This window comes from Zootoca vivipara, chromosome 9, assembly GCF_965207765.1.
Source record: "Zootoca vivipara chromosome 9, rZooViv2.hap1.1, whole genome shotgun sequence".
NCBI lineage: Eukaryota > Metazoa > Chordata > Lepidosauria > Squamata > Lacertidae > Zootoca > Zootoca vivipara.
In genome coordinates this window covers 22,680,227-22,704,240 of record NC_142592.1, presented here as the reverse complement: position 1 = coordinate 22,704,240, position 24,014 = coordinate 22,680,227, and the positions used below count along the sequence as shown (strand labels likewise).

Here is a 24,014-nt window from a genome sequence, read left to right as displayed (position 1 = left end):
TCCAAAGGTATGAGGGGCACCTTGGGTTTACATGGTGAGCGAAGTGTGGGAATTCCAATCCGAATTCCAACCTCAGCGACTGCGGCTGAGGTTGGAAGTGGGACGCAGCCGTTCCTTCGGTGCTAATGAATGCGGCACACAGGGTTATGATTTCTCTGGTTGTGCTTGTGCCACGGAATACTCCTCAGGCGTTATCTGTGTGCGCGCGCGCGAGAGAGAAGGCGGCCGCCCGGCCGCGAAAAAACCAGCGGAGTCTTCTTGTCAAAGCAGCGGAGCCTCCTCTCGCTCGCCTCCCCCCTTATCCCGCCGCAGTCCCAGAGACTTCAGGGTTGTCACCGCCGCCGTCTGGGGCGCCTCGGCCTTGGCCTGGCTTGCGGGCTGCCGCTGGTTGGCCACGGGGGGACACGTGAGGGAGAAGAAAGAGGCGTGAGGTTAGGGCGGGGGTGGGGGCGAAAGAGAGAGGAGAAGCGGCGGCAGGAGTTCCCCCGACAGCTGGAGGCTGCGGTAGTTGGCGGTGTCGGCCGCAGTAAAGCAGGGAACGGTCGTCGTTGTTGGCGGCGGCGCGCGCTGTGCGCGGCGGCGGCTCCTCCTCCTCCTCGCTTGGTTGCCTCGGCTCGAGAGCCAACCCCCCGCTTCCTCGGCTCGCTCCTCCTTATTGACAAATACACAAAGGGCCGCGCCGGGCTGGAGACGCGTCTGTGGAGCCGGCATGGGAGACAAGAAGAGCCCCACAAGGTGAGGAGCCAGGGAGGAGGGGAAGCGGGCGCCGACTCGCAACAGGCCGCTGCTGCTGCTGAGGGGGAGAAGCGGCGGCGGCGCTGTGAGGGGGGCTGCCGTTGCCGTTCGCCGCCGCTTCTTCCCCCCTCCCATCTGCTGCCAAAGCCTTCGGCGGCGGCCCCTCAGCGCAGCGAATGGCGGTGAGCGGGCGCTGGGGGCGGCTAAGAGGTAGCTGGCAAGCGGCGGGGCGAAGCGAGGCCCTGAGCGAGTGGGAGGGAGGGAAGGGAGCGATGTCTTGTTTTGTGCCTTAAACCTCCTTTTCTCTCCCCTCCTCCTCTTCCTCCTCCTCCTTATCGCCACCCCCCTCTTTTTTGGGGGGTGTTTAGGCCGAAGCGGCAGCCGAAGCCGTCCTCCGACGAGGGCTATTGGGACTGCAGCGTGTGCACTTTCCGGAACAGCGCCGAGGCCTTCAAGTGCATGATGTGCGATGTAAGGAAGGGCACCTCCACCCGGTGAGTGAGCGGCCCAGAGAGGCCTGCGCTGGTGACACCCGCATCCCCAAGGTTGGAGGGAGGGAGGGAGCGGGGCTGGCCGAGGAGAGGCGTCCGGGGCCGCCGGCTGGGAAGAAGAGCAGAGCCCGGAGGCTGCTGCCGCCACCACCATCATAGCCACCAGGGCAGGCTTTTTATTATTTATTGCTCTCCCTCCCTCCTCCTTCCACAGGAGAGGGTGACAGGAGAGGGAGTGGATGCGCTGCAGGCACCAGCTCTCTCCTCCGTTCCGCTCTCCTCCTCCGTCTGCTTTCCTTCCCTCTCCTCTCCTCTCCTCTCCTCTCCTCTCCTCTCCTCTCCTCTCCTCTCCTCTCCTCTCCCCGCCCTTGCCCAGTAAACATGGTCTCTTTTTCAACCCCCCCCCCAAGCTTAGAGATAATTTCTTTTCTATGAACTTAAAGCCACACGTTCTCTCGCACCACCCTCAATGGTTCGATTTGCCAGTCATGCAGTCTGGAATGGGATAGAAAATAAGCTCCTTTCCTTCCTCAGCTGCTGCTTCTTCTTTTTTGCTTTGCTGTGATCACACAAACAGTGCAGATGTCTGGAGTGTTTGCTGTTTGTTTTTAATCCTGCTCATGGTGATATAGCATTCCCTATGTACATAAAAAACACACCCCTTAAATTGACTAAATGTGAATGCTGTCTGTTGTACACATTGTGCAAAAATAAGTCGTCTTCTGTTGAAGGGAGGACAGAAATGGATAAGGGCTTGGATTTTCTTTTTGAGGCCTGCTTATAGTCTACTGTGTAGTCCTGTTAGCTCATTTAAAAGATGACTTTTGTAATTATTTTCCATGGTGGATTAGAATACTTCAAGAGGGGGGTGTCAACAAACAGTCTCTTGGTTGTTCGAATCTATATTATACTTGCTGATATTTTGCTGAAGTGAGGGCCATTGTCATGTCTTGCCTTAATAGCAAAATGCCCTTCCTAATGTTGGGTGGGATATGTGTGAGGAGAGAGGAAGAATTGCTGGGAGGTACCTGCCAATGAGGAGTGGAGAATGGCAGCTGCTGAGGTGATTAGTTGCCAACTACTGTTTTGGGGTTACCATGGTGGGGGAAACAGGCCTTTACTGATAATTTTTGGGAGGCAGTGGCTGAGGCAGGAGTTGTTTCAGTCAGCACCTTGAAAGCATAAAGTTGCTATCTGCGCAGCAGTTCCTGGCATATAGGCTGTTGATGACTACAGGAGCTACTTGCAAGTCAACAACTGGACATTTCTACAGTGCTGACTAAGAAGATAACTTGCTTCCACGCTGGCCTTCCATTGGTTTACATGTGAGGTCTAGGAACTTAAAGCATACATATTTTCTACTTCTCATCCTGACCTCCCACATTCTGCCTTTACCTTCCAACAGATACTGGTAAAGTTACGCATTTTCCTATGCTCTTCATCTTCCTCCAATGGTGGCAGATGCTTCCTGTCAGAGGGCCACCCCAGCAGCTGTTTCTGGGACTGGGCTACACATAGGCAGATGTCAGGTTTTTCTCTCCATACAACACTTATTTTTCTGGAGGAAAATAAAACCCATTTACATAGATTAAATGGATGTAAAAGGTTATAGTCAGAGATACTCCTGGGGGAAAAGGTAAATCCCTTCCCCATTCATGGTGATTCCTGGCCATTAATAATGAAGATTGGTCCTATCTGCACAACTGTGTCATGATTTCTCTTTCTCGGTCACACTAAATTGTGACAAACAGTTAGGAGATGGCTTATTTATGTAGAAATGTTTATTTTACTCTCTGCAATATTCTTTGCCCATTTACAATTAATTATATACCCTTTTTTGTTATTACATACCCCTTATGTATTCCATTGCTTGGAAAATTCTGTACAATCCAAAACAAGTCTTTTGTGCAGCAGCATTACAGGAAAAATGTGGAAGTATTGTACTTATGAGTCCAGTCAGTCACAGGTTTATTAAACCTCAGTGACTGAGATTTAATGCACTGAAGCATATGCATGAATGATTACATATTTACTAATTGAATATTTATATGCTGCTTTACTTTTGCCTGCCGAGGCTCACAGAGCAAATAAAACATAATTTTAAAGCAACAATATTTATAACCAATGTAAAACAACACACCTAGACATAATAAGAGACAATATATCTTCAAAACCTTATGCAGGGCAGAGATAGAATAACACCTGCTGCTATCAACAGGGGGGGGGGGACCTCCGGGCAATTGTGCTAACGGCCCCCTCTTGGTAGTTGCTGTTATTGAAGTGAAAGTATACAAGGTCTGATCCCTTAAGTGTACGTGCAACATTGGCTGATATAGGGGAAGACAGTCTCTCTGGATGTTAGGCCACAAAGATCAGCCAGGAATGTGCTACCAGTGGTACAGTTACTGTAACACTGGCTGAATAGGTTCACACCTTCCAATGTTCAGTAAGAGGCAGGTGGTGGCATTCTGCATCAGCTGCAAAATAGTCTACATTGTAGTCCCAATGTAACATACATTACAGGTAGTCAATCCTGGACATAACAAGAGAATGCATCAGCATAACCAGGTCTCAGTTCTCCAAGAAGAGACTGACTAGGCCTAGGAAGACGATAAAATAAGGCTTCCTGGCTACTGCTATTACAGTACTAGTTTATCCAAAAGAGAGGAGATAGGGATGTTTCAACTCCATCTATCACAGGCATACTAACCCCTTCCAAAGCCTGGTGATTCCTCTTGTCTTATCTCAAGTCTGCTTACCCTTTTTAATACCATCCATTTGACCTTGCCCTCCATACACTTATATAAGAGCACCTTCTGGATGTGTACATTGATAACACTCAACCCCAAAACTCTAGATCAGGGGTGTCTATTTCCTGGCACAGGAATTTTTTATCTCCCCCAAGACCTGCCAATTTTGGCAATGACCAAAAAAGAAAAAAGATACAGCACTAGGGCAGACAGCAAGTTTTAAACCTCTCTACCCAGCCTCTCATCAGCCACCAGATTGATCAGTTGATAAGCAGACAGGGGGTGATAACCCCTTCTGAACAGCTGGTCAGCATGGATCAATAGGAGGGTCTGCATCCTGTGTCTGTATTTGTGTGAATGGGATGGCCACACCCATCACTGGCATGCAGATGCCACAGGGCTTCCTAAGAGTTAAAGTCCTTGGGACAAAAGAGGTTATGGGGGGATATACATGTCTGTGCAGGCTTGCAGTTCTGCATCTTGATCCTGTACAAATTGTGTGGAGTTTAATGGGTTTTAATTTCAAGTAAGGAGGCATAGGATTGCATCCACTAATCAAGGCTTACAGGATGTGGTTTTATAATAAAAGCTATGTCTTCATTTATACATAGTTATATTGAATATTTGTGCCAAAGTGTATTAAATTCATGAGTGGAGATTTAGCAAAAAAATTACTCAGGTTGATGTTTTCATAATATCCTTGCCAATATTGTTTATATTAAATGGCTTCCCTTACTATTTTTTGTACCTTGTTTAGGCATAATTAGTATTCACTAATTTCAGTGGTTCTAGCCCAGTGTTGGCCAAACTTGGGTCTCCAGATGTTTTGGGACTACAATTCCCATCATCCCTGGCCACTGGTCCTGTTAGCTAAGGATGATGGGAGTTGTAGTCCAAAAACAGCTGGATACCCAAGTTTGGCCAACACTGTTCTAGCCATACTTGGAGTAGAACAATGAAATCGGTGGACTTAGCTCAGCCATGACTAATTTAAGTCCATTCATTTCAGTGGGTCTAATCTGATTATGACTTAGTTGGATACCACATTATGAATTTTCAGTAAAACATCAGCTACCCTGATCTTTCTAACCTGTATACTCTTGGCTTCCCTATGCTTTATGTTTTCCACCATTATCATAGCTGGCAGCTCACTGTGTAAAATAAATACATAAATAAAGCAGTTTTGGCACCAAGGACTATTTTTTTCTGGTTACTGGAAACCTGCCTGGTGTTCTACAGTGCTTCCTCCTTGCCTTTACTTCTATTTAGCTGCATCACAAGTGGTTATTCTTTTCCTCCCATTATGTCCTTGGAGATATTAAAATATTTAAATAAGTGACCAATTTTGAAGAACTGCCTTGCTGGATTAGATCAAGATTCATCTAGTTCAGCATGTTGTTTCCAACAGCAGCTAGCCAGATGCCTCTGAAAGCTTACAAGCAAGGTATTAAGTTACAATCATTTCTTTTAGTTTTGTCTCAAGTGTCTGATAAGCGGAGATATACTGCCACTGAATATGAATGTTCCATTTATTTATCATGGCAAATTAACAGACCAATTTTTCTATTCCCTCTTATGCTCTAGCTGAGTTCATGGCCATCATCTTAACTTGTAATAGTAAATTACACATTAAACTAAGCAAGGCATGAAAAATATTTTCGTAAACTGCAGATACAGTATAGTAAGATCATGCATATTTGCTCTCAGATTGGTGGGCACAGGAGTATAGCTCTTGCTGCAATGGCCATAGTGGAAGAGGTAGGGAAAATGTGGTTTCGTGGGTGGAAAGAGTATGAGAGGTCAGGGATCTAGAAAGAGATAAAATGAGCATTGGCTGCCTCTAGCATTTACAGTGGTACCTCGGTTTATGAACACAATTGGTTCCGGAAGTCTGATCATAAACTGAAGCGTTCATAAACTGAAGCGAACTTTCCCATTGAAAGTAATGGAAAGTGGATTAATCTTTTCCAGACAGCCTGTGGAGTACTTAAACTGAGGCGTTCATAAACTTAAGCGAACTTTCCCATTGAAAGTAATGGAAAGTGGATTAATCCGTTCCAGACGGGTCTGCGGAGTACTTAAACTGAAGCGTTCATAAACTGAAGCATGGGTGTAATTGGTTCCGGAAGTCTGTTCATAAACTGAAGCAAACTTTCCCATTGAAAGTAATGGAAAATGAATCAATCCGTTCCAGATGGGTCCACAGCGTTCATAAACCGAAAATTCATAAACTGAGGTGTTCATAAACCGAGGTTCCACTGTACTTATACTGTATGGAAATGATTTGATGCTTCCTTACGCACCAAACTTTATCCAAGAAGGGCTGTTGGCACCAATCTGGCATGGAAACCTGAATGTTCTGGTTACACATTTGTTAAATAGTCCAGGTATAGAGATCATGAAATCCCATTAACTTTCTTTTTCAAAAAGGAGGATTCAGTGGAAACAGTCCTTGTACTGCTAGTCATCTAGTTGGTAGGGGATGGTGGGACTCTGAAAATTGGTGGGTGTGATCTATTTTATGCCTCACCTAGGTTTAGAGTATTTTACAAATATTATTTATTTAATTTGTATACTGCTCTTCATCCGTAGATTTCAGGAATTTTGTCTGCATCAGGAATATGTGTCTGGCTTTATCCTTCCCTGGAAAAGAGATGCAAAAAGCAACATCTTTAAATTATTGACAGATACCAATAATACCGGTAATTTTCTTTTAAAACACTAATTTAGCAGCATTAGAGTTGTGAGACTGATTCCAGGTGTGATAAACTATTATGTAGTCACCAGAGTCCTTAGAATATCAGAGATTTCAATTTGATACATACATTTTGATATAGATAGAATTTGATATCAACTTGTGATACCCAGAGTTTCAGTAAACTCATTAACTTGGAGGGAATTAGCTTAGTAATCATAGAAATGGTCAGATATATTGATGATTTTTGCATAAAATGTTAAGGGGTAAATTCAGAAGCAAGCAAAACATTTAGAACTTGTGCTGCTATTGTATACAAAAAGACCAGTTTTTATCCATGTCAGTCATGGAACTATATATACTGTAACAGTCTTTTCGCATTCATACATAGGCAGTTATTCTGCAGCCATGCATTGCTTTAGGGTGAATCTGTATACAGATGTAATATCAGGTTTCTAGCAGCTATGTTGACACCGTTTTCTAAATTGTACTTGAAAGACATTACATACTATCCATTCAAATGAAATGAAATGCAAATAGGTTTTGCAGGTCTGAAACCATATTTGGTGTTCAGATTTGAGAAGATCGGTATTCTGTAAAACGTATGGTGTCATAACTGCCAGGTGATACAGTGAACAAATTCCCTTTCTATTATGCTTTTGAGGATAAGTGCCTTCTGTGTGGAAGTGATAGCCTCAGATGGTTCCCAAAGGGCATTGCTTTGCATTGTAAAACCACTGCCAAATATTGCACTAGGCTACACGGCAATCTGTTAAATGTTCAGTGGTGAGAAATGTTAGTAATTAAGTCCTCAGAAATTTGCAGTTTCAGTTTATTATGTATTTATTAATATATATGTGCTTACTGATTATGAGTGTTCATTTACTCTGTTCTAGATTATATGACAGATATGAATACTATGAAATTTACTGCATAATATTATAAAATAAAGATTACAGTAATTGTGAAAGTCCCTGTACACTTTGAAAGGAAAAACATTCAATAATACTGATCGATGAAGATAAATAAAGTAATTTCATGTTTTCACAAAATAAATCTAAGGTGCAGAAATAACAGTGATAATCATGTTGGGGCCTTTTTAGATTTCACTGCTTGTTGTCTTCATAAAGCCATCTGTTAAGAGCAGAACACTGGATTTGGTAAGACTATTGATACAAGCCAGCAGAGTTCTCCTCATGTTCTATGAAAACATGGGAGTTTTGAAAAATCTAATTAGGTGATTTTTAATTTTCATAAAACATTTACCGGTATGCCTTCATCAGCTGTACTTCCTCCAGAATGTTGACAGGATGTATATCTGGATGTGCATTCTATTGAAAGCAATGCAGTGCATCCAGTATTTGATGCTCATCTAATTTATGCCCATAGTTCAGAATCACTGAAGAAGATCTGCAGCCAGAAGCCATTTGGGCTTGCACATCTGTAGATTGGAACACTGGAATATATTTCGTTAACACTATATTTCAGGCAATTTTATTTTGTTAGACTGTGAGATGTGATACATCTACAATAAAATACTCATTTTTGCAAAAAATTATTTCAGCTGGTGGTACTTTTCTTTTGTTTTAACATCAAATCAATGCCTGCAAGAAAACCAGGAATATTATGGTTTAGCATTATTTATACTCAATTTTAAAAAATATTGGTGTATATTTTGACAGTTGATTTGAGTTTTCTGTGCTTCCAAAGATATACATTATTGGCTGAAGAGTTAAGGCAGTTTAATTTATTCTGCTACTAAGCTTACAGTTTTAAATTGGGTGAAATTAAATGGTGCCCACCCACCAGTGGAACAGACACCATTGGCAGAATGAATTCTCCCCACACCCGTAAAGTTCCACATGCACACCCAAAGTCTAGAAGAGAGGAAGGGGAAGTCCCATTGTATGTGAGTGAAAGTCACACTTTAGATACGGTATTTGTGGTGGGCAGGAGGAAAGAAAAAGGATGGATTTTAGAAGAATGGCTAATCTGTGGCCCTCCAGATGTTGGACTCCCAACTGCCTACAGCCCCAGCCAATGTGACCAACTGACATAGTTGATAGGAGCCGCAGTCAAATAACATTTAGGACCACAGGTTAACTACCGCTAGTTTATAGATACCTGAGCAAAGGAGAAAGAGCAATTTGAAAGAGTGTTGAAATTCCAATGCTTAACCACATACATTTTGCTTATCTGTCTCTTTTCCATTGGATGGTTTGCAAGTTGTTTCTCAGAACCAATATAGCTAGATACTTGTTTTAAAGTAATAATTAAAAAACTGAACTTTCCAAGATACTATTTTACACTAAATAGAAGATTCCCCATTTTGCATTGATCATGTATGTGTGTGCTTGCACACCTAGAGACCCAAGTAAAATAGCATGAGGTAGCATGTGTCCATCATTTGGGCTTGCTTGCTTATCATGGGCAGGTGCAATAATCTTTAGATTTTAGAACTTGAATTCTCTACACCAATTTGTAAGAAATTCTTTAAAAGATAAGTTACTCACTGAAGAGGAAGTACAGCACTTGAATCTTCTTCTATGAAGGGACCATCAGGAGATTGAAGTTAGTCTGCCTGCGCCATTTCTCAGTCTGACACAGAGGTGGGGAAAATAAAAGAATACAATGGTTGCAATAGTCCTATGCATATGTGTTTATACTATACACCAAAAGTGTGTGGTCACAGTGCAAAAAGGAATTCCAGACTTCATAAGCTGAAAAGTGTCCATAACAGGACCCAACAATGTCCTAGCTCAAATATAGATAGCTGTTACTGAACGATAACTTCTTTCAACCCCAGCAACCAAAATAGTTCTACTGGCCAACAGCATACCAATGCTTTGGAGAAATAAGGTGTCACTACACTTTGACAAGGCTCCACAATTTTGTAAAGAATGATGAAATTCTTTATACTTTATCAAGATAATTATTTTTTTCTGGCCAGAGTCATTCAGATATCTTGAATGGGCCAAGCAATCATAGGAATGTGGTTTATGTCAGCATAACTTCCCATGTGCAGTCTATTATGCATATAAACCACAGACGTATTGACAGAAACTGGTGGATTATTTTTATACTGTTATTTAGTTTTAGCATATTCTCTTCTAGGCATCAATAGAAATAACAGTGACTGTTATGGCTAACATGGTCAAAGATGAGGGCTGCTAGCCATGACTTTTATATCCATTAAAAACCAAAATGATTAAGAAAAAACTCCTTAACCATTACTGCATTACAGCTCCATTTTACAATAATGCAAGTCGAAATACAACTGCGAAGTTCCATGATAATGGCAACCTACAGACTCATTTTTCATTTTCGTGTATAGTTAATGTGTTCTATATCATTTTAAACATCATTTCAGAAAGTTTCATTATCTGGCAACAGTTTTTCAAAACAACATTTTACCTGTGAGTAAAACAACAGCAGCGCCATGTACGACTCAAAATATCTATTTCCCCTCCCTAAAGTTCAGTGAAAGACCTCTCCCAAGACAACAGAGAAAAAGGTTAATAACGATAGTATTGATAATTTTGCTTTCTCATTGGTGTAATGACAATAAATTTTGTGTTTCAAACAAAATCATACTAGCTAAGGCCAATAAAACTTAACATTGGTCGAGTGTGTTGGATTAGTCGCACAGCACATATATTCTTCACCAACAATTGAAAAGGAAAAACTGTTTTAACTTTTTTCTCCACTTCGATGTTCTTGGTATTAAGAAAATGTGATATTAACTGAAATGTGTTTTATGTACAACATTTTTTTGTGATGTAACACCGCAATGGTGCAATTTACCTACCGTAGCATAAATGTGTTGACATGTGTGTCATTTAAACCTCCTTTTAGGACTGTCATCTTTTATTCTCTGAAATGGTAGTAATTATTAGGAGAGCATTCCTATGCAGAAGAAACTGGCCCAAAGCAAGCTGGTGTAAATTAAGCTGAAGTACAGTTACACCAGATCCAGACTTTGTTCAGCGGCGGGGCTGCTGCTGCTGCTGCTCTCCCTAGGTCTGCCACAGGGAAAACAAGCCTTTAAAACAGTCTTGTACACCAGTAGCCAGGGCATGTGGTTGAGCTGAGCAGGCTTGAGCCTCAGCTGAGTCAGGATGAGCAAGTTAAGCAAGTGTATGTTTGGCTGAACTAATGTTGGCAGCTTAATACCATTGGAGATCTGCTGCATCCAAAGTTGCTCATTCCAGTGGCTTTTGTCATAGGATTGCCCCCAAAGCAATGTAGAGCATCTTACAGAGTTTTAAACAAAAAAGGTGCCTGCCCTCAAAAAGCTTACTGTCTGAAAGACAAATCTGGCAAGGGCGGAATGAACATATGTTACTGCTTTTAGAAGATAATATAATTATGTGTCAATATATTGTTACATGCCACCCCAATCTCTGAGCGTTGCAAGATTCCAGGGGTTCCAGGCACTTACCCAGGGGTTGTGTTACCTTCAGAATGAGGTACAGCGGAGACTGCGGTGTCTTTATGATACAGTCATACCTTGGTTTAAGTACGCTTCGGTTTGAGTACTTTCAGTTTAAGTACTCTGCGGACCCATCTGGAACGAATGAATCCACTTTCCATTACTTTCAGTGGGAAAGTTCGCTTCAGGTTAAGTACACTTCAGGTTAAGTACGGACTTCCAGAACCAATTACACTCATACTTCGGGTTAAGTACGCTTCAGGTTGAGTACTCCGCGGACCCGTCTGGAACAGATTAATCCACTTTCCATTACTTTCAATGGGAAAGTTTGCTCCAGATTAAGTACGCTTCAGGTTAAGTACAGACCTCCGGAACCAATTGTGTACTTAAACCGAGGTACCACTGTATATGGTTAATTTACACATATATACAACCTGAGCCTACAATGGAGAAGTTCACAGCATTAAGACCCCAAGGGAGTCTTGCTTCTTTCACAGATGCAGCCTGAGTTCAAGCAGAAATCAAGCATCTCTCTCTCTCTCTCTCTCTCTCTCTCTCTCTCTCTCTCTCTCTCTCTCTCTCTCTCTCTCTCTCTCTCTCCAGCCTATTGCTTCTAGCTTCTATCTCACATAACTCAGCTTTCAATTTTACCCTTTGTCTTTGAGTTGGAGGAGAAGGGCCATCCCATTTATTGTCTGGCACTGAGCCGCTTCCTTTGTTACCTTAATGGGTAACAAAGGAAGTTAGCCTGGCTATCCCAGGAATTTGAATCTTAGCTTAGATTTTAACACTTGCTGGGCCCAGGAATTAAAAGGGTCTCAGCATGCAGCCTATTCCCCCCCCCCCCCGCAACTCACAACACTATTTAATAATCAGGGAATAATGTCCCTATAGGAAATGTGATTATGCTGAAATAAAGCGCAGAAGTTGCCACTGATGTGCTGGAGTCATCTGGGAAAGTTGTTATTGTTGAGTTTGAGACTGGTAAATTGAAAAGGCAATTTGTTAGCCAAGTGATAGAATATGCTATTCATTTGTATGAAACCATCTTTTTAAATATCTTTAAAAATGTGGCTTCTGTGGCATTTGTCTTCCTTGCAAATGACAGAGGTTAGGTTGAACAGAAACAAATAACAAGCGCAAGTTGCTGTGGGCATTTTGACTTCCCACATGGACTTGATGCTGACATGCAACTTATAAATGCCTAGTAAAGTGTGAGATGCACAGAATCTTGCTTTGGAGGCATTTGTTTGTAGATGGCTGGGCTATCAATGAATTTTCACATCTTACATTGGTGATCTTAAAACCGAACACAGTTCATTTTCCAGAAAACATTTTTTCGACAGTTTCCAATAAGCATTACCATAAGTTTGACACTTGCCCATAAAATATTTGCTCTTTATGTATATTGATACAAATGGAAAAATCCTGATTCCCACTTTTAGAGAAAACACCTGTCTAAGTTATAAATTCTTCAGGTTGCAAAACTTACATTGGTCACAGCTTTTAAAACACAATAAAAATAAAGCATTTAAACTATCTGTGGCATACTTCTTGATTATTTTTGTACGGATGATCAATGCAGTTAACAAAAAGTTGAATGTTAATTGGAGTTAAATAATATTAGCTAAAATACAAAATAGGTAAAGAAGCTTACCAATGTTACATTGGTCACCCCAGATTACTCAACTTTAGGATTCTAATGCACTGTTAAATGTCAATCTTTTTCTTTTAGTTAATCATTGGTGAAATTATTTTCTGGAATATTCAAATAATAACTAAATATGGTATATTACATATGCTACAGATGTTTTCATCTTACAGTTTTGATGTTAGATATTTAATGCAGCTAAATTTTGGAAATATAAAAGAAAGTATCTTTTTTGTCTCACACTTTAGAAAGACAGTTTATTTTATTTGAAAGAAAAGTAAAATGGAGCTAGGGAGCTGTGAATAAGGAGCTAAAAACTAGTTTCTGGGTACCATTTAGAAGACAATAAAAGGATGTTTGATGCTGTACTTTCACACTGCTTGCTTTTAACACTAACAGGAGTTACTGCTCATGTAATTTGCTTTTGGCTGCTGTCCAAACAACGGAAAGAGCTGTGTGTCTTACCAGAGCCTTGTTTGCTGTTTTTACTAGCAAGAGACAGCCAAAGTAACAAGTAGGTTTTAAACCTAAACTGGCAATTCAAGTTTAGGGTATAGGTTTTAGCTGTTTCTGCTATCTCGTGTATACTGTAAGATACCGTTTGGTCAATTGTTTTATGTTTTATGTCCTCAATATAATCATTCTAGTTCAGACTTTGTATACACAAAACTACACTGAAAGGAACTGTAACACCAGCCAGTAGATGCAAGATCCTGAGTTGGTTCTGTGCTTCTCCCTAGTGTTCTGGCATTGCTCTATTGATTCTCATGTTGACCAGGTGGTTTCAGCTGGCTTGTTAAGAAGCCATAATCATGTATCAGTTTTCTTTCAGGACCATATGGTGAGTGAGTAACCATGTGATGAAACTAGTTATATCACAATCTGGATAACTGATAACCTGAGTCTACCTGCTGCCTTCCTTCCGGATAGGAGTTAAAACAGCACTAACTAAACTGATGAACCACATTCTCAATCACACCACTATAATAATATGAAGGGATCATAGGCATGGTACTAGTTGAAGGGTGTGCTTCTTGAGTTTCTAACCCACTTATATCATGTAAATTGGGAGGCTCCTGTGCTCTCCCCTCAGAAGGCAAGAAAATAGGACAGTGCTGCACTTTATAGCCCTCTTTCAGATGTGCTATTCTTGAGTATCCTTTTAGTGGCCCTGTGCTGAATTAGTCTTCTCTACAGGATCTCTGCTGATAGTCTCTTAGATTGTGTAATAGCATGGCATTAACTAGGTTTTGCTGTGTTTTTATGCCCCATAGGGATTATAGGCTACTAAACAACTCAGCTGCTGAATGCATATAGCCAGCTAGTATTCATTGTTTTGAAAAATAAAGAGTTAGTTACAGATTTCCAGAATATTGCTGTTAAAGTCTATATTATTTGTGTTATTCTGCAATGAGGCTTCCAGGAAGATACTCGTAATTTAAGACTTGAGGAATATAAAAAAGAAATTGCTCTACATTTTCAAAGTGTTCAGCAGTAAAAAGTGGATTATGTCTTAGGACTTAGAAGATATAGGAACAAAGTTCTATTAGAAGCTAAATAGAACTTGAGTCTTCTGTGCAAATTGCCAAGAAATAATCCTGTACACTAGCCTCCAAATTTGTTATTTTATTTTAACACCCTAGAGCTGTAATCAGTTGTTACCTAACACTTACCCTAAGTAATTCACATCACATATACAAACCTCTTGCTAGCTCTTACTAGGTTTTGTTTTCTTTAATTGTCTTTTGCTATTCTCTGTTTTCCCAGCAGCTTAGTATTTTTTCCCCATTCTTTTAATTTATGCTAAGAACAGCAAAAATGACTGTTAGCAATTAAACTGACCAGGCATATTCTGTGTGTATGTGTGTGTCTGTCAGTCTGTCCTAGGGCAATGTTCCCTGAGTGAGGCAGAGGAAGTAACTGAATCTCATTTCCACTGGTGTGCTTCCTATACATATCACCACTCTTGTTTTTGACCAAGGTCATGCTGCTGTACTTTTACAAGGTAATGGAGTACAAGATAGTGCCTCATTTTATAATGTGGGTTCATTTAGACAAACTTACTGAACATTAGAGTGAGAAATAAAACACATTATTAAAACTTCGCAAGCTGCAGCTCTTGCTAGTGATAACTACAATAAACATGTAATAATGAGAATGTATCCTAACTGATTTTCTGGGAAATAGAGTAAATAAAAGACATTGCTTGTTTTTCAAGCTGTTTTAAAGTGGGGCTTTAAACAAGGGACTCTCTGGGCCAGGGATCAAAGGTAACATGTATGCCATTTGCTTTTTAGCCAACTTCAAATCTGGTTATCCAGGTGCTTAAGCTCACTTTTACAATTACAAGAAAAATGTCTGTAGATATAAATCTGATTAATAAAATGATTTTAAAAATAAAATCGAGTGGTTGTGCATGCAAAGCAATAAGCAGTATTCTAGAATCTCCACTGGCAAGCACCAGTGAGCAGCAGTACAGAAAGCCGTATACATCCTGCTATAGTGCAGTGCAGTAGTTCAGTGCAGTAGGGATTGGCAATGAATGTGAACTGTAATCAGTTTGCACTGGTTGTCAATAGCTTTTCAGCAGATGCAGTGTGGAAACACTAGCTCTGTCCAGCCTTCTCTTTTTCCCACCATAGGTGCCTGCAAATATCTGCTAATAACCCAGACCATTTCTCCTCTGGTTGGTTTTCAGTGGTGGAAATTGCATAAAACAGTCCATACATATTTCCACACATCTTCACAGCAACTTGTGCAAGGTAGCTAATTTCAATAATAATGATTCTTATAATCTTTAAATATAATTAAGTTTCCTTAAGACTAATGATGTGAACTTAGTCCCACACGTTTAGCTAAGAACTGACATATAGAAATTTTTAGCATGCCAATAAAAATATAAGAAAGTAGTCTACATAGTGCCATGAATGAATGAATGAATGAATGAATGAATGACAAAGCGGCTTTCAGAAATAAGAACTGGCCTATCCATAGAAATTGAAATAAAATGTTTTACCTTATGCTGTCACTCAGCTGATGGCAAGGTTTCAATCAGTTTAATAGAGAGAGAAGCAATTTTCAGCTATTTCACTGGCAGCTTGCAGGCCTCGATAAGTCTTCTGCAGAGGGTGGGAGACCTTCCAGGACAGAGCAGAGAGTGGTAAGGGGGATTGCTGAGAATTGCACCCTTCTACATTCTGCTGATGGAATCCTTGCCATCACCTAGGGATACAGTCCATACCATACTTGCAAGTAATTTTAGGCTGTGATCCAATAGACAGTTACATATATTTAGCCCTGTTTAGATATGTGAGTTTAAGCCTTCAAACTACAGGTTTATAGCCTTATGTAAAAGCATCTCTAAACCATTTAATATTTCAAAATCTCATAAAAAGATTACAAAAATAGAACATAAAGCAATAAAGCAGTATAATAAAAATAGATACAACATAAAAATCAGTATCAATAAAACCAAATTTAGAAAAAAAAATCAGTCCAGTCTCATGGGTGAGGAAGTCTGATTTTTATTAATTACAATCATATACATAATCAACTTAACTTAAATGTCAGTAGATACAAGGTGTAGTCTAGCAAGGAGTACTTCATATAAGCCCTATCCTATTCACTTCAGCATCTTGCACAGGGATGACATGTGACCTGTTACCTCCATAATATTACAGTGGTACCTCGACTTATAAATGACTAGACTAACGAATGTTTTGAGTTACAAACAGAGTTCCGTCCGCCATTTTGGATGTGGTTTAGATAGGATTTTTTTGACTTACAAATTTTTAAAATCCCCCATTGGCTTTGACTTATGAATTTTTCGACTTACGAAGGTCCGTTCGGAACGGATTAAATTCGTAAGTCGAGGTGCCACTGTACCATTATTCGTTTATGCCTAGTGTATTTAATGAACTGACAATCTCTTTTGATCGCATATGGATTTTCTAGCCTCAGATAATTTTCCAAATATAAGATTTGGCTTTAGTTATTAATTATTAATTATTGGAGCTTGCAGAAGATTAGTGGATGATTGTGTTTCTTCATGTGAATCAATTTGAGGGTGGAAGGCCTTTTTTTGTTGTTGCAAGGGTCACTTAGCAGTAACATCTTATGCTCTATTAATTGATTGAGTTTGTATTTCATTATTTAGAAAATTAAACTTGTATTCAATTTTCGCTTTAAATTGATCTTAACCCTGTAAATAATTTCCCAAAACTTTTTTATATTGATGATTTACAATGAATTGAAAAAAAGTTTAAAATAACCTTTGTTAAAAAACCAGAAGCATTTTTAAAAGGTATCACAGGAATCAATATACCGAAAGAATACAATAATTTGTTTATGTATGCAACAACGGCCCGACAGATATTGTTAGCCCAACACTGGAAACAAGACCAAGTCCCTAATAAAGAAGATTGGCAACTTAAATTAATGGAATATGCCAAAATGGCTGAATTAACTAGAAGACTTAGAAATCAAGATGACAACAAATATAAAAAAGAATGGAAAATGTTTACAGTATTGCATATTTACAAAAGCATTGTAAGGAAGTTAATACAGTAGCAGGTTTTTTTTTATAAAAAACCACTTGTAATATTAAGGAGCATGTTTAAATTCAGAAACAATTAAAGATGAGGAAATTATTGACATGTATAAATTAAGATAATACAAAAGAACCAGGGGAGGGAGTGGGGGAAAGTTGAGGTATCTAAGTAATCCCAAAATATGAATTTATTATGGTGTGAAAATGTTTTACTTTCCTTTTTTCCTATCTTCTTTATTATCTTCCTTTTTTGGTTTATTTTCTCTTTTTATATTTGTGTGATGATAATGTTTAACTGTGGAAAAAATAATTATATATACATATAGATCTTAACCCTAAGAACTGCATTCCATGCCCCACATTAACACTACTGAAGTAAAACAGCAATTTTGCCAAAATTTTGCTTCTTTTTTTTTTAGTAAGATTGGTAAAGAGAGGTATAATACAAATATTGTTCACAAGGACTATTTTGCTAGCATTCAGTTATTAGTAATTAATCCCATCACCCTTTTAGATATTTAAGAAAACATTTGAGCACATACAGTTTTTTATGTTGCTATTTAGAATACATTACAATTGTATATTTGTGATAAGTATTTCTTTTACATATGCATATTGTTTGAAGTCTTCTAATTTGCTAGATAATGTTTTATTCTTTTATTTCTCCTTTACAGGAAAGCCATAGCCCAATCTTGCAACATGCTGTGGCAATACATACATTATTTAGATAGGATGAACCAAGAGTTTGTACTATTGTTGAGAAAAATGATATTTTATGGGATTGCAACAATGTTCCTCTGGTTTTCCAAGCAAACATGCGAGTTTGCTTGTTTAGGATTGGGGCACTCTTAACTGCCTCAATGATTATTTTATTTTATTTTTTAAATTTGTCAATTGCTTTATCTTGTCCAGGGCATGACACCGCCACAGAAGTGGGTGGAGAAGTCTAAGATCTTTCTGCCCAGCAGGGATGCAGACTATCCCCTACCCAGTCACCAATCACTGTATGCCTAAAAGTGTGAACCTACAAGTTAGAATACTCTTTACTTCAGTTTTGTTGGTTAGAGAATCTATGTTAAGTAAAATGTAAAGGGTAAAGGACCCCTGAATGGTTAAGTCCAGTCAAAGGCGACTATGGGGTTGTGGTGCTCATCTTGCTTTCAGCCCGAGGGAGCCAGTGTTTTTCTGCTGACAGCTTTCCAGGTCATGTGGCCAACATGACTAAACCGCTTCTGGCGCAACGGAACACCGTGACAGAAACCAGAGCGCACGGAAACACCGTTTACCTTTCTGCCACAGCAGTACCTATTTTATCTACTTGCACTGGCGTGCTTTCGAACTGCTAGGTTGGCAGGAGCTGGGACAGAGCAACGGGAGCTCACTCCGTTGCGGGGATTCGAACCGCCGACCTTCTGATCGGCAAGCCCAAGAGGCTCAGTGGTTTAGACCACAGCGCTACCCGTGTTAAGTAAGCTTAAATGACTAGTTTCTAAGAAATACTTTGGCAACTTTTTGTAGCTTGCTTTTTTAATTCGGTGAAATTTTATGTAAAAAATTGAATTTCCAAAGAATATGTTAAACGTGTCATTTGAGTTGTTTTTTTAAATTAACCTGTGATAGGTTGTATTGAAATCAGTGGATAGGACAAACTAAAATCCTTTTGAGTTGTATAAAAGGTGTTGTCAGCTGGCAGTAAAACTTAGCAATGCAACAGATAAGCAAGCAATTTTCAGAAATTCTCTCTGCAGCCTTCTGTCTTTTCTTACTCTGCTCTGAAGGGTCTCCTAACTTTCTGAAACAGATTTAGAGAAGGCTAGGGCAAAAGGGGAGTGCAGTGGGAAGTGGAGTTGCTGAAAATGCTTTTCATCCTCATCCCTCCATGAAAACATTACTGTCAGTTGAGTTAACACTATTGGATATAGACCACTGGTTTCAGTTCAGCTATTCTGACTAGCACTCAGTTGATACAACCCTATAGTTTTATATTATTTGTTTGTTTGTGAGCTGCCCAAAGAACATCTGTTATAATCACAGTTAATAAATAAGTACAACTGATATAATGAATGGATAAAATACCAGTCAATTTAAGCAGTTAAAAGTTGTCATTAACAATTTTCAGGTGATTGTTCCTAGGATGTATATATGTCAAACATGGTTCCTTAGGAATTTTAAAATTAGTATGTTAACAGCTTCCTGTACCTGTATTTTTACATATTGCAATAAAAATAATTTCCTGGTAAATCTAGTAGTAGTAGACACAGTAGACACCACCACAGAAGTGGGTAGAGAAGTCTAAGATCTTTCTGCCCAGCAGGGATTCAGACTATCCCCTACCCAGTCACCAATCAGCCATTTGATGGAAAACCCCTCCTTAGCTAATTTGCATGGATCAGCTGTAGAAGGGGGCTGTGTGTGCATGTATCCCATGTGTGTGCATGAGATTGTGAAGTGACTGCACCCACTGTAGTGCACAGAGGTTTTATAAAAAAAGGCTAGCCTAGAGTTTCGCAAACTGGATACCCTTCAATAGAAATCTAATGTCATTGATGGGATAATATTTTCTTCTTAGGAATTTTCTTGGGACTTGGAGAAGGGCCATAGCTCAGTGGGTAGAGTACATACTTCCAATGCAAAGTGTCCCTGGTTCAATTCCTGGTTGTTATTGGGGGGTTTTTTGGTGTGTGTTTTTTTTTATAGGGCTGGGAGTATCTCATGTCTGAAACTCTGGAGAGCTGTATCCAGTCTTGACAATGCAGAGCTAAATAATGGTGTGACTTGATACAACACACCTTCCTTTCTTCCTATGTACATTATGTTTTAGTCTAGTTAGACTAAAAATACTTTTGTGCTACACACTTTTGTGCCCGTGGAAGTTGTCGGGGGGAGGAGAGGCTTTACTGTTTCAAGAACTTCAAAGATGTATTTAGTTGTTTCTTAGAAAATGAAGCCTACATTCACAAATCTAAATAGGGTTTTGTGTGGAATGGGTGTATTGTTAACTGTGATCAATTTAACAAAAAATAATTTTCGTGCAGAAATTTACTGATGCTAGGGAGTTTAATTTCTCTCATACATTTACACACAGGAAACCTCGACCTGTCTCTCAACTGGTTGCACAACAGGTTACGCAGCAATTTGTGCCCCCTACACAATCAAAGAAAGAGAAAAAAGACAAAGTAGAAAAAGAAAAAAGTGAAAAGGAAACGACTAGCAAAAAGAACAGTCACAAAAAAACAAGGTAAACTTTGGTACTTTTTCTATTATTTGGAGAACAAAATGAGATAATCTCTGCGAAATTCTTAGAAAATGGTAAAGAGTCACACAATGATCCCTACCCACATAGTTGCAATGTTTACGCACTCCGCTGTTAGATTGGATCACACCACGGGAAAGTGTGTATCTTTAGAAAGGGCCTGATATATAGCTGTATCTATGTTCACATGTTGCTGAACACATCGTCATGTATCTATATTTTTTAAAAATGGCACCTGAGATCTTCAGATGAAGAGTGGGATATAAATTTAATAAATAATAATAATTATTATATACCCTGATTTCTAGAAAAATCTGGTGCCAGCATTTTTACCTCTTAAAATTCTGGTCATGAAAGTCTGTCTTTTAATAGTGAGAAGCATTTCAGCAAAATTTGGAAGTAAGACACAAAGGGGAAAAAATTCGGAGATTTCACCTTTTCCAAATTTTAATTGGTCGCAGATTGAGAAAAGGAGATTTGCAGTCAGTCAATAAAGTGTCTGAAAATTGGACAAAGTATATGCACACTGCACTTACTTGTGTACTTTAGAAAGGTTCAGATGGTGGGATGAATTTGCACTGGCAGCAGAAACCTGTATATTTTTACAGAATCTAAACTATATTTATTAGCATATGCTAATACAGTCAGATGGTTGTTATAAAGGTAATGTAATCAGGGTCTATTGTCTTATAATATAAGGCAGCTTTGCCAGTTGATTAAACATGGTTGAACAATTGGGAGTAACTATGAAACCACCCCACCCCCATGCGGTGGGGTGTAAATTTCTGCTGCTCGCATTATCTTCAATAAAAGTAACCATTACGGTAGACACCATTATTATTCAATTACAATTTGAAATTAGCCCATCTTATCACCCCTTCTCTGTCTACCTGAGAGAGCTCATATGAAGGGAATGAAACTCCATCCAGATGAGACATTGATCTGAGAATAGGTGTGCAGTTTGTTGGAAACAGGATTCCACTCCTCAATAAAGAGCAAGTTTTCAGCTCGCCATTGATCCTTGATCTGTTGCTGTAGCTTGAATTGCAGGTTGTGATAGTAGAGAGGAGCATTCTTTTCCAGCTAGACCTAATGTACTGGCTTCAGAATTTCCTAGGAAATGAGGAGTTTGCCACTATGGTGCTTACTATGTAAGCTGACTTTGATGAGTTCAATGGAACCTCAGCTGGTCCAGAATGCAGTGGCCTAACTCTTCTCTGGAGCTTGCCAAAGGGAACATACAGCATCTATTTGAAGTGCTGGTGTTGCCCTTTAAATCCATAGAGGACTTTGGGGGACCCTCTGGAATAGACTTTGGGGGAATACGAGGAGAGGAATGGGAAGTCCCACTGAGCAAGTGGAATGCCACTTGTTCAGTGTTGGATACAATCCAAGGTCTCTGGGACCTGGGTAGGGGGAAACCATCTTTTATCTTGGAGAACTGCTGTCAGATTAAGTTTAAAAAATGTCATCCTAGACCAATGATACGATTCAGAATATGGCAGCTTCTTACATATGTTTGGGCTTCAAATATAACCTTAATTCAGATGATTTCTGAATTACCGCTTTGATTATTTTTATTACTCTAGGCCCAGGTTGAAAAATGTGGATCGAAGTAGCGCCCAACACTTGGAAGTTACTGTTGGTGATCTGACAGTCATTATTACAGACTTTAAGGAAAAAACAAAGTCACCACCTGCTTCCAGTGCAGCTTCTGCAGATCAGCACAGCCAGAGCGGTTCTAGTTCTGACAATACAGAGAGAGGAATGTCCAGGTCGTCTTCACCAAGAGGAGAAGCCTCATCACTGAATGGAGAATCTCATTAAAGTTTATTTACTCCAGTTTCTTTAGTCTTTCCAAACTTGCAAAATGTACACAACTTCTGCCAACAGTTACCACATTTTCATGACTTGTTATCCACAGTGCACGATTTGTATGTTTACTCAAATATGATTTATGCAGTTTTATACAAAACAAGTGCAGCAGTGAAATTAAATTTCATTGCAATCTACAAAACCTTTTCAGATGACTTTTTAATCTTCATATAAAAAGGTGCCATGAAAATGTGGTTTGAATGTTCTTGATGCAGTGTTACTGGTAAGTCCATTTTCACCTTTAGTTTAGTGAATTCTAACACAACTCTTGGATTCTATACTATTGGCATGTACTGAATTGAATTTTTTTATAACATAGTTCAAGCTGCCTAAATATGTATTATTTGAGAATTGTGAAACATAGTTATATGTATGCAAGTCAAAGATCAACTTAATCAACTATTGCTGCAAAAGACTTTTCGTAATGATTATCTTTAAAACACCTGCTGGTACTTGGTGTGGTTGAATAGGAAAAATGTTATTAAATAAAAAAAAAACATTTGTATGAATTTTTGCCAATGTCTGACACATTTTAATAGATTACTGTTACTGAATTGCGTTGCTGGCTTCTCCAATATTTTCCTCACACATTTAGAACATTTATTGTAATGTTTACAAGGGAAAAATAAGTAAATCTGTTACAAGCATTAATTGTTTAGCTTTATAACTCAAGTATAGTACTACCTTGTCCTTATACACTGGTATTCTATGTTATTGAACAGAAATTTGTTCTCAAATTATTAGGCATTTTCTGTTTTCTTTTCTTTTTAAATCTAGATTTTAATATCTAACTGCTGTTGATACATCCAAAACGTGATAATGTTCTCATTTGGCTTATTCTTTCCTTCTCCCAGACTTGCTCAGTGTTATAGTGATATATCATTTCAGCTAGAGGCTGGGATCCAAAGAGGCTCTTACATTGCAATCCTGTACATGTCTACTCAGAAGTAAATCCCAGTGAGTTCAGTGAGACTTACTTCCAGATAGTGCATATAAGATTGCAGCCTTAAGTTTATAGAAGTGTTTTAATGCAGGCTTGCAGTTTCCATTTTCTTCTCCAGCCATAGCTCATTGCACTGCAACGATCCCTTTCCCAAAGTTCTTTGGAGCCTTGGGAGTGGGTGGTGCAGGGGACTGTAGATGAAAGGTGGTAAGCCTTGGAAGCCATTGTTTGTGTGTGTGTGTGTGTGTGTGTGTGTGTGTGTGTGTGTGTGTGTGTGGATACTCCCTGTGCAGCCTTTTGGATCCAAGCCAGTGATATTAAATGTTGCACCAGAGTGAATAAATAAGCAGGTAGTGTGTATATATAACATTTGTTCCTATATCAGCCTTTTGCTTTGAAAAACAAAAATCCTTTATTAAATATTATAGAGCAAATCATAGGAAAAATGCAGTTCTTTGTTTTTGACATAGTTGTGAACATTTATGCATTTAGCAATATATAGATACAGAACAAGATTTACAGTCCCAGTCGGTATTATGTAAACTTTCCAATAAAATATTTTTATGAGTATAGGTTTTGCCATTTTGTTTACAATCAGTTAAGTGTTTTGGTGCACAAATTAATTAATAATTCTTGCATT

The 24,014-nt window shown here is 39.2% G+C and overlaps 1 protein-coding gene and 2 long non-coding RNA genes across 3 annotated transcripts; all 3 read left to right on the top strand.

Annotated features, from left to right (window-relative positions):
* Positions 1–434: 434 nt before the first annotated feature.
* Positions 435–23,944, top strand: YAF2 (YY1 associated factor 2). Its single transcript, XM_060279602.2, has 4 exons — positions 435–735; positions 1,104–1,229; positions 20,389–20,541; positions 22,146–23,944. Exons 1-4 carry the CDS (start codon positions 710–712, stop codon positions 22,381–22,383), a joined length of 543 nt encoding a protein of 180 aa, XP_060135585.1. The 5' UTR covers positions 435–709; the 3' UTR covers positions 22,384–23,944.
* LOC148684565 (uncharacterized) lies at positions 5,292–8,082 on the top strand. The gene is made up of 3 exons (XR_015951788.1): positions 5,292–5,420; positions 6,569–6,678; positions 8,061–8,082. It is a non-coding gene; the product is annotated as an uncharacterized LOC148684565 (long non-coding RNA).
* LOC148684564 (uncharacterized) lies at positions 14,631–18,382 on the top strand. The gene is made up of 2 exons (XR_015951789.1): positions 14,631–14,759; positions 18,216–18,382. It is a non-coding gene; the product is annotated as an uncharacterized LOC148684564 (long non-coding RNA).
* Positions 23,945–24,014: the final 70 nt, after the last annotated feature.

Bases quoted from the DNA above. Each gene is read 5' to 3' on its own strand.
- YAF2 (XM_060279602.2), top strand. From the start codon at position 710: ATGGGAGACAAGAAGAGCCCCACAAG. The intron at 736-1,103 runs GTGAGGAGCCAG...GGGGGTGTTTAG, and splicing joins GACAAGAAGAGCCCCACAAG to GCCGAAGCGGCAGCCGAAGC. The intron at 20,542-22,145 runs GTAAACTTTGGT...TTATTACTCTAG, and splicing joins AACAGTCACAAAAAAACAAG to GCCCAGGTTGAAAAATGTGG.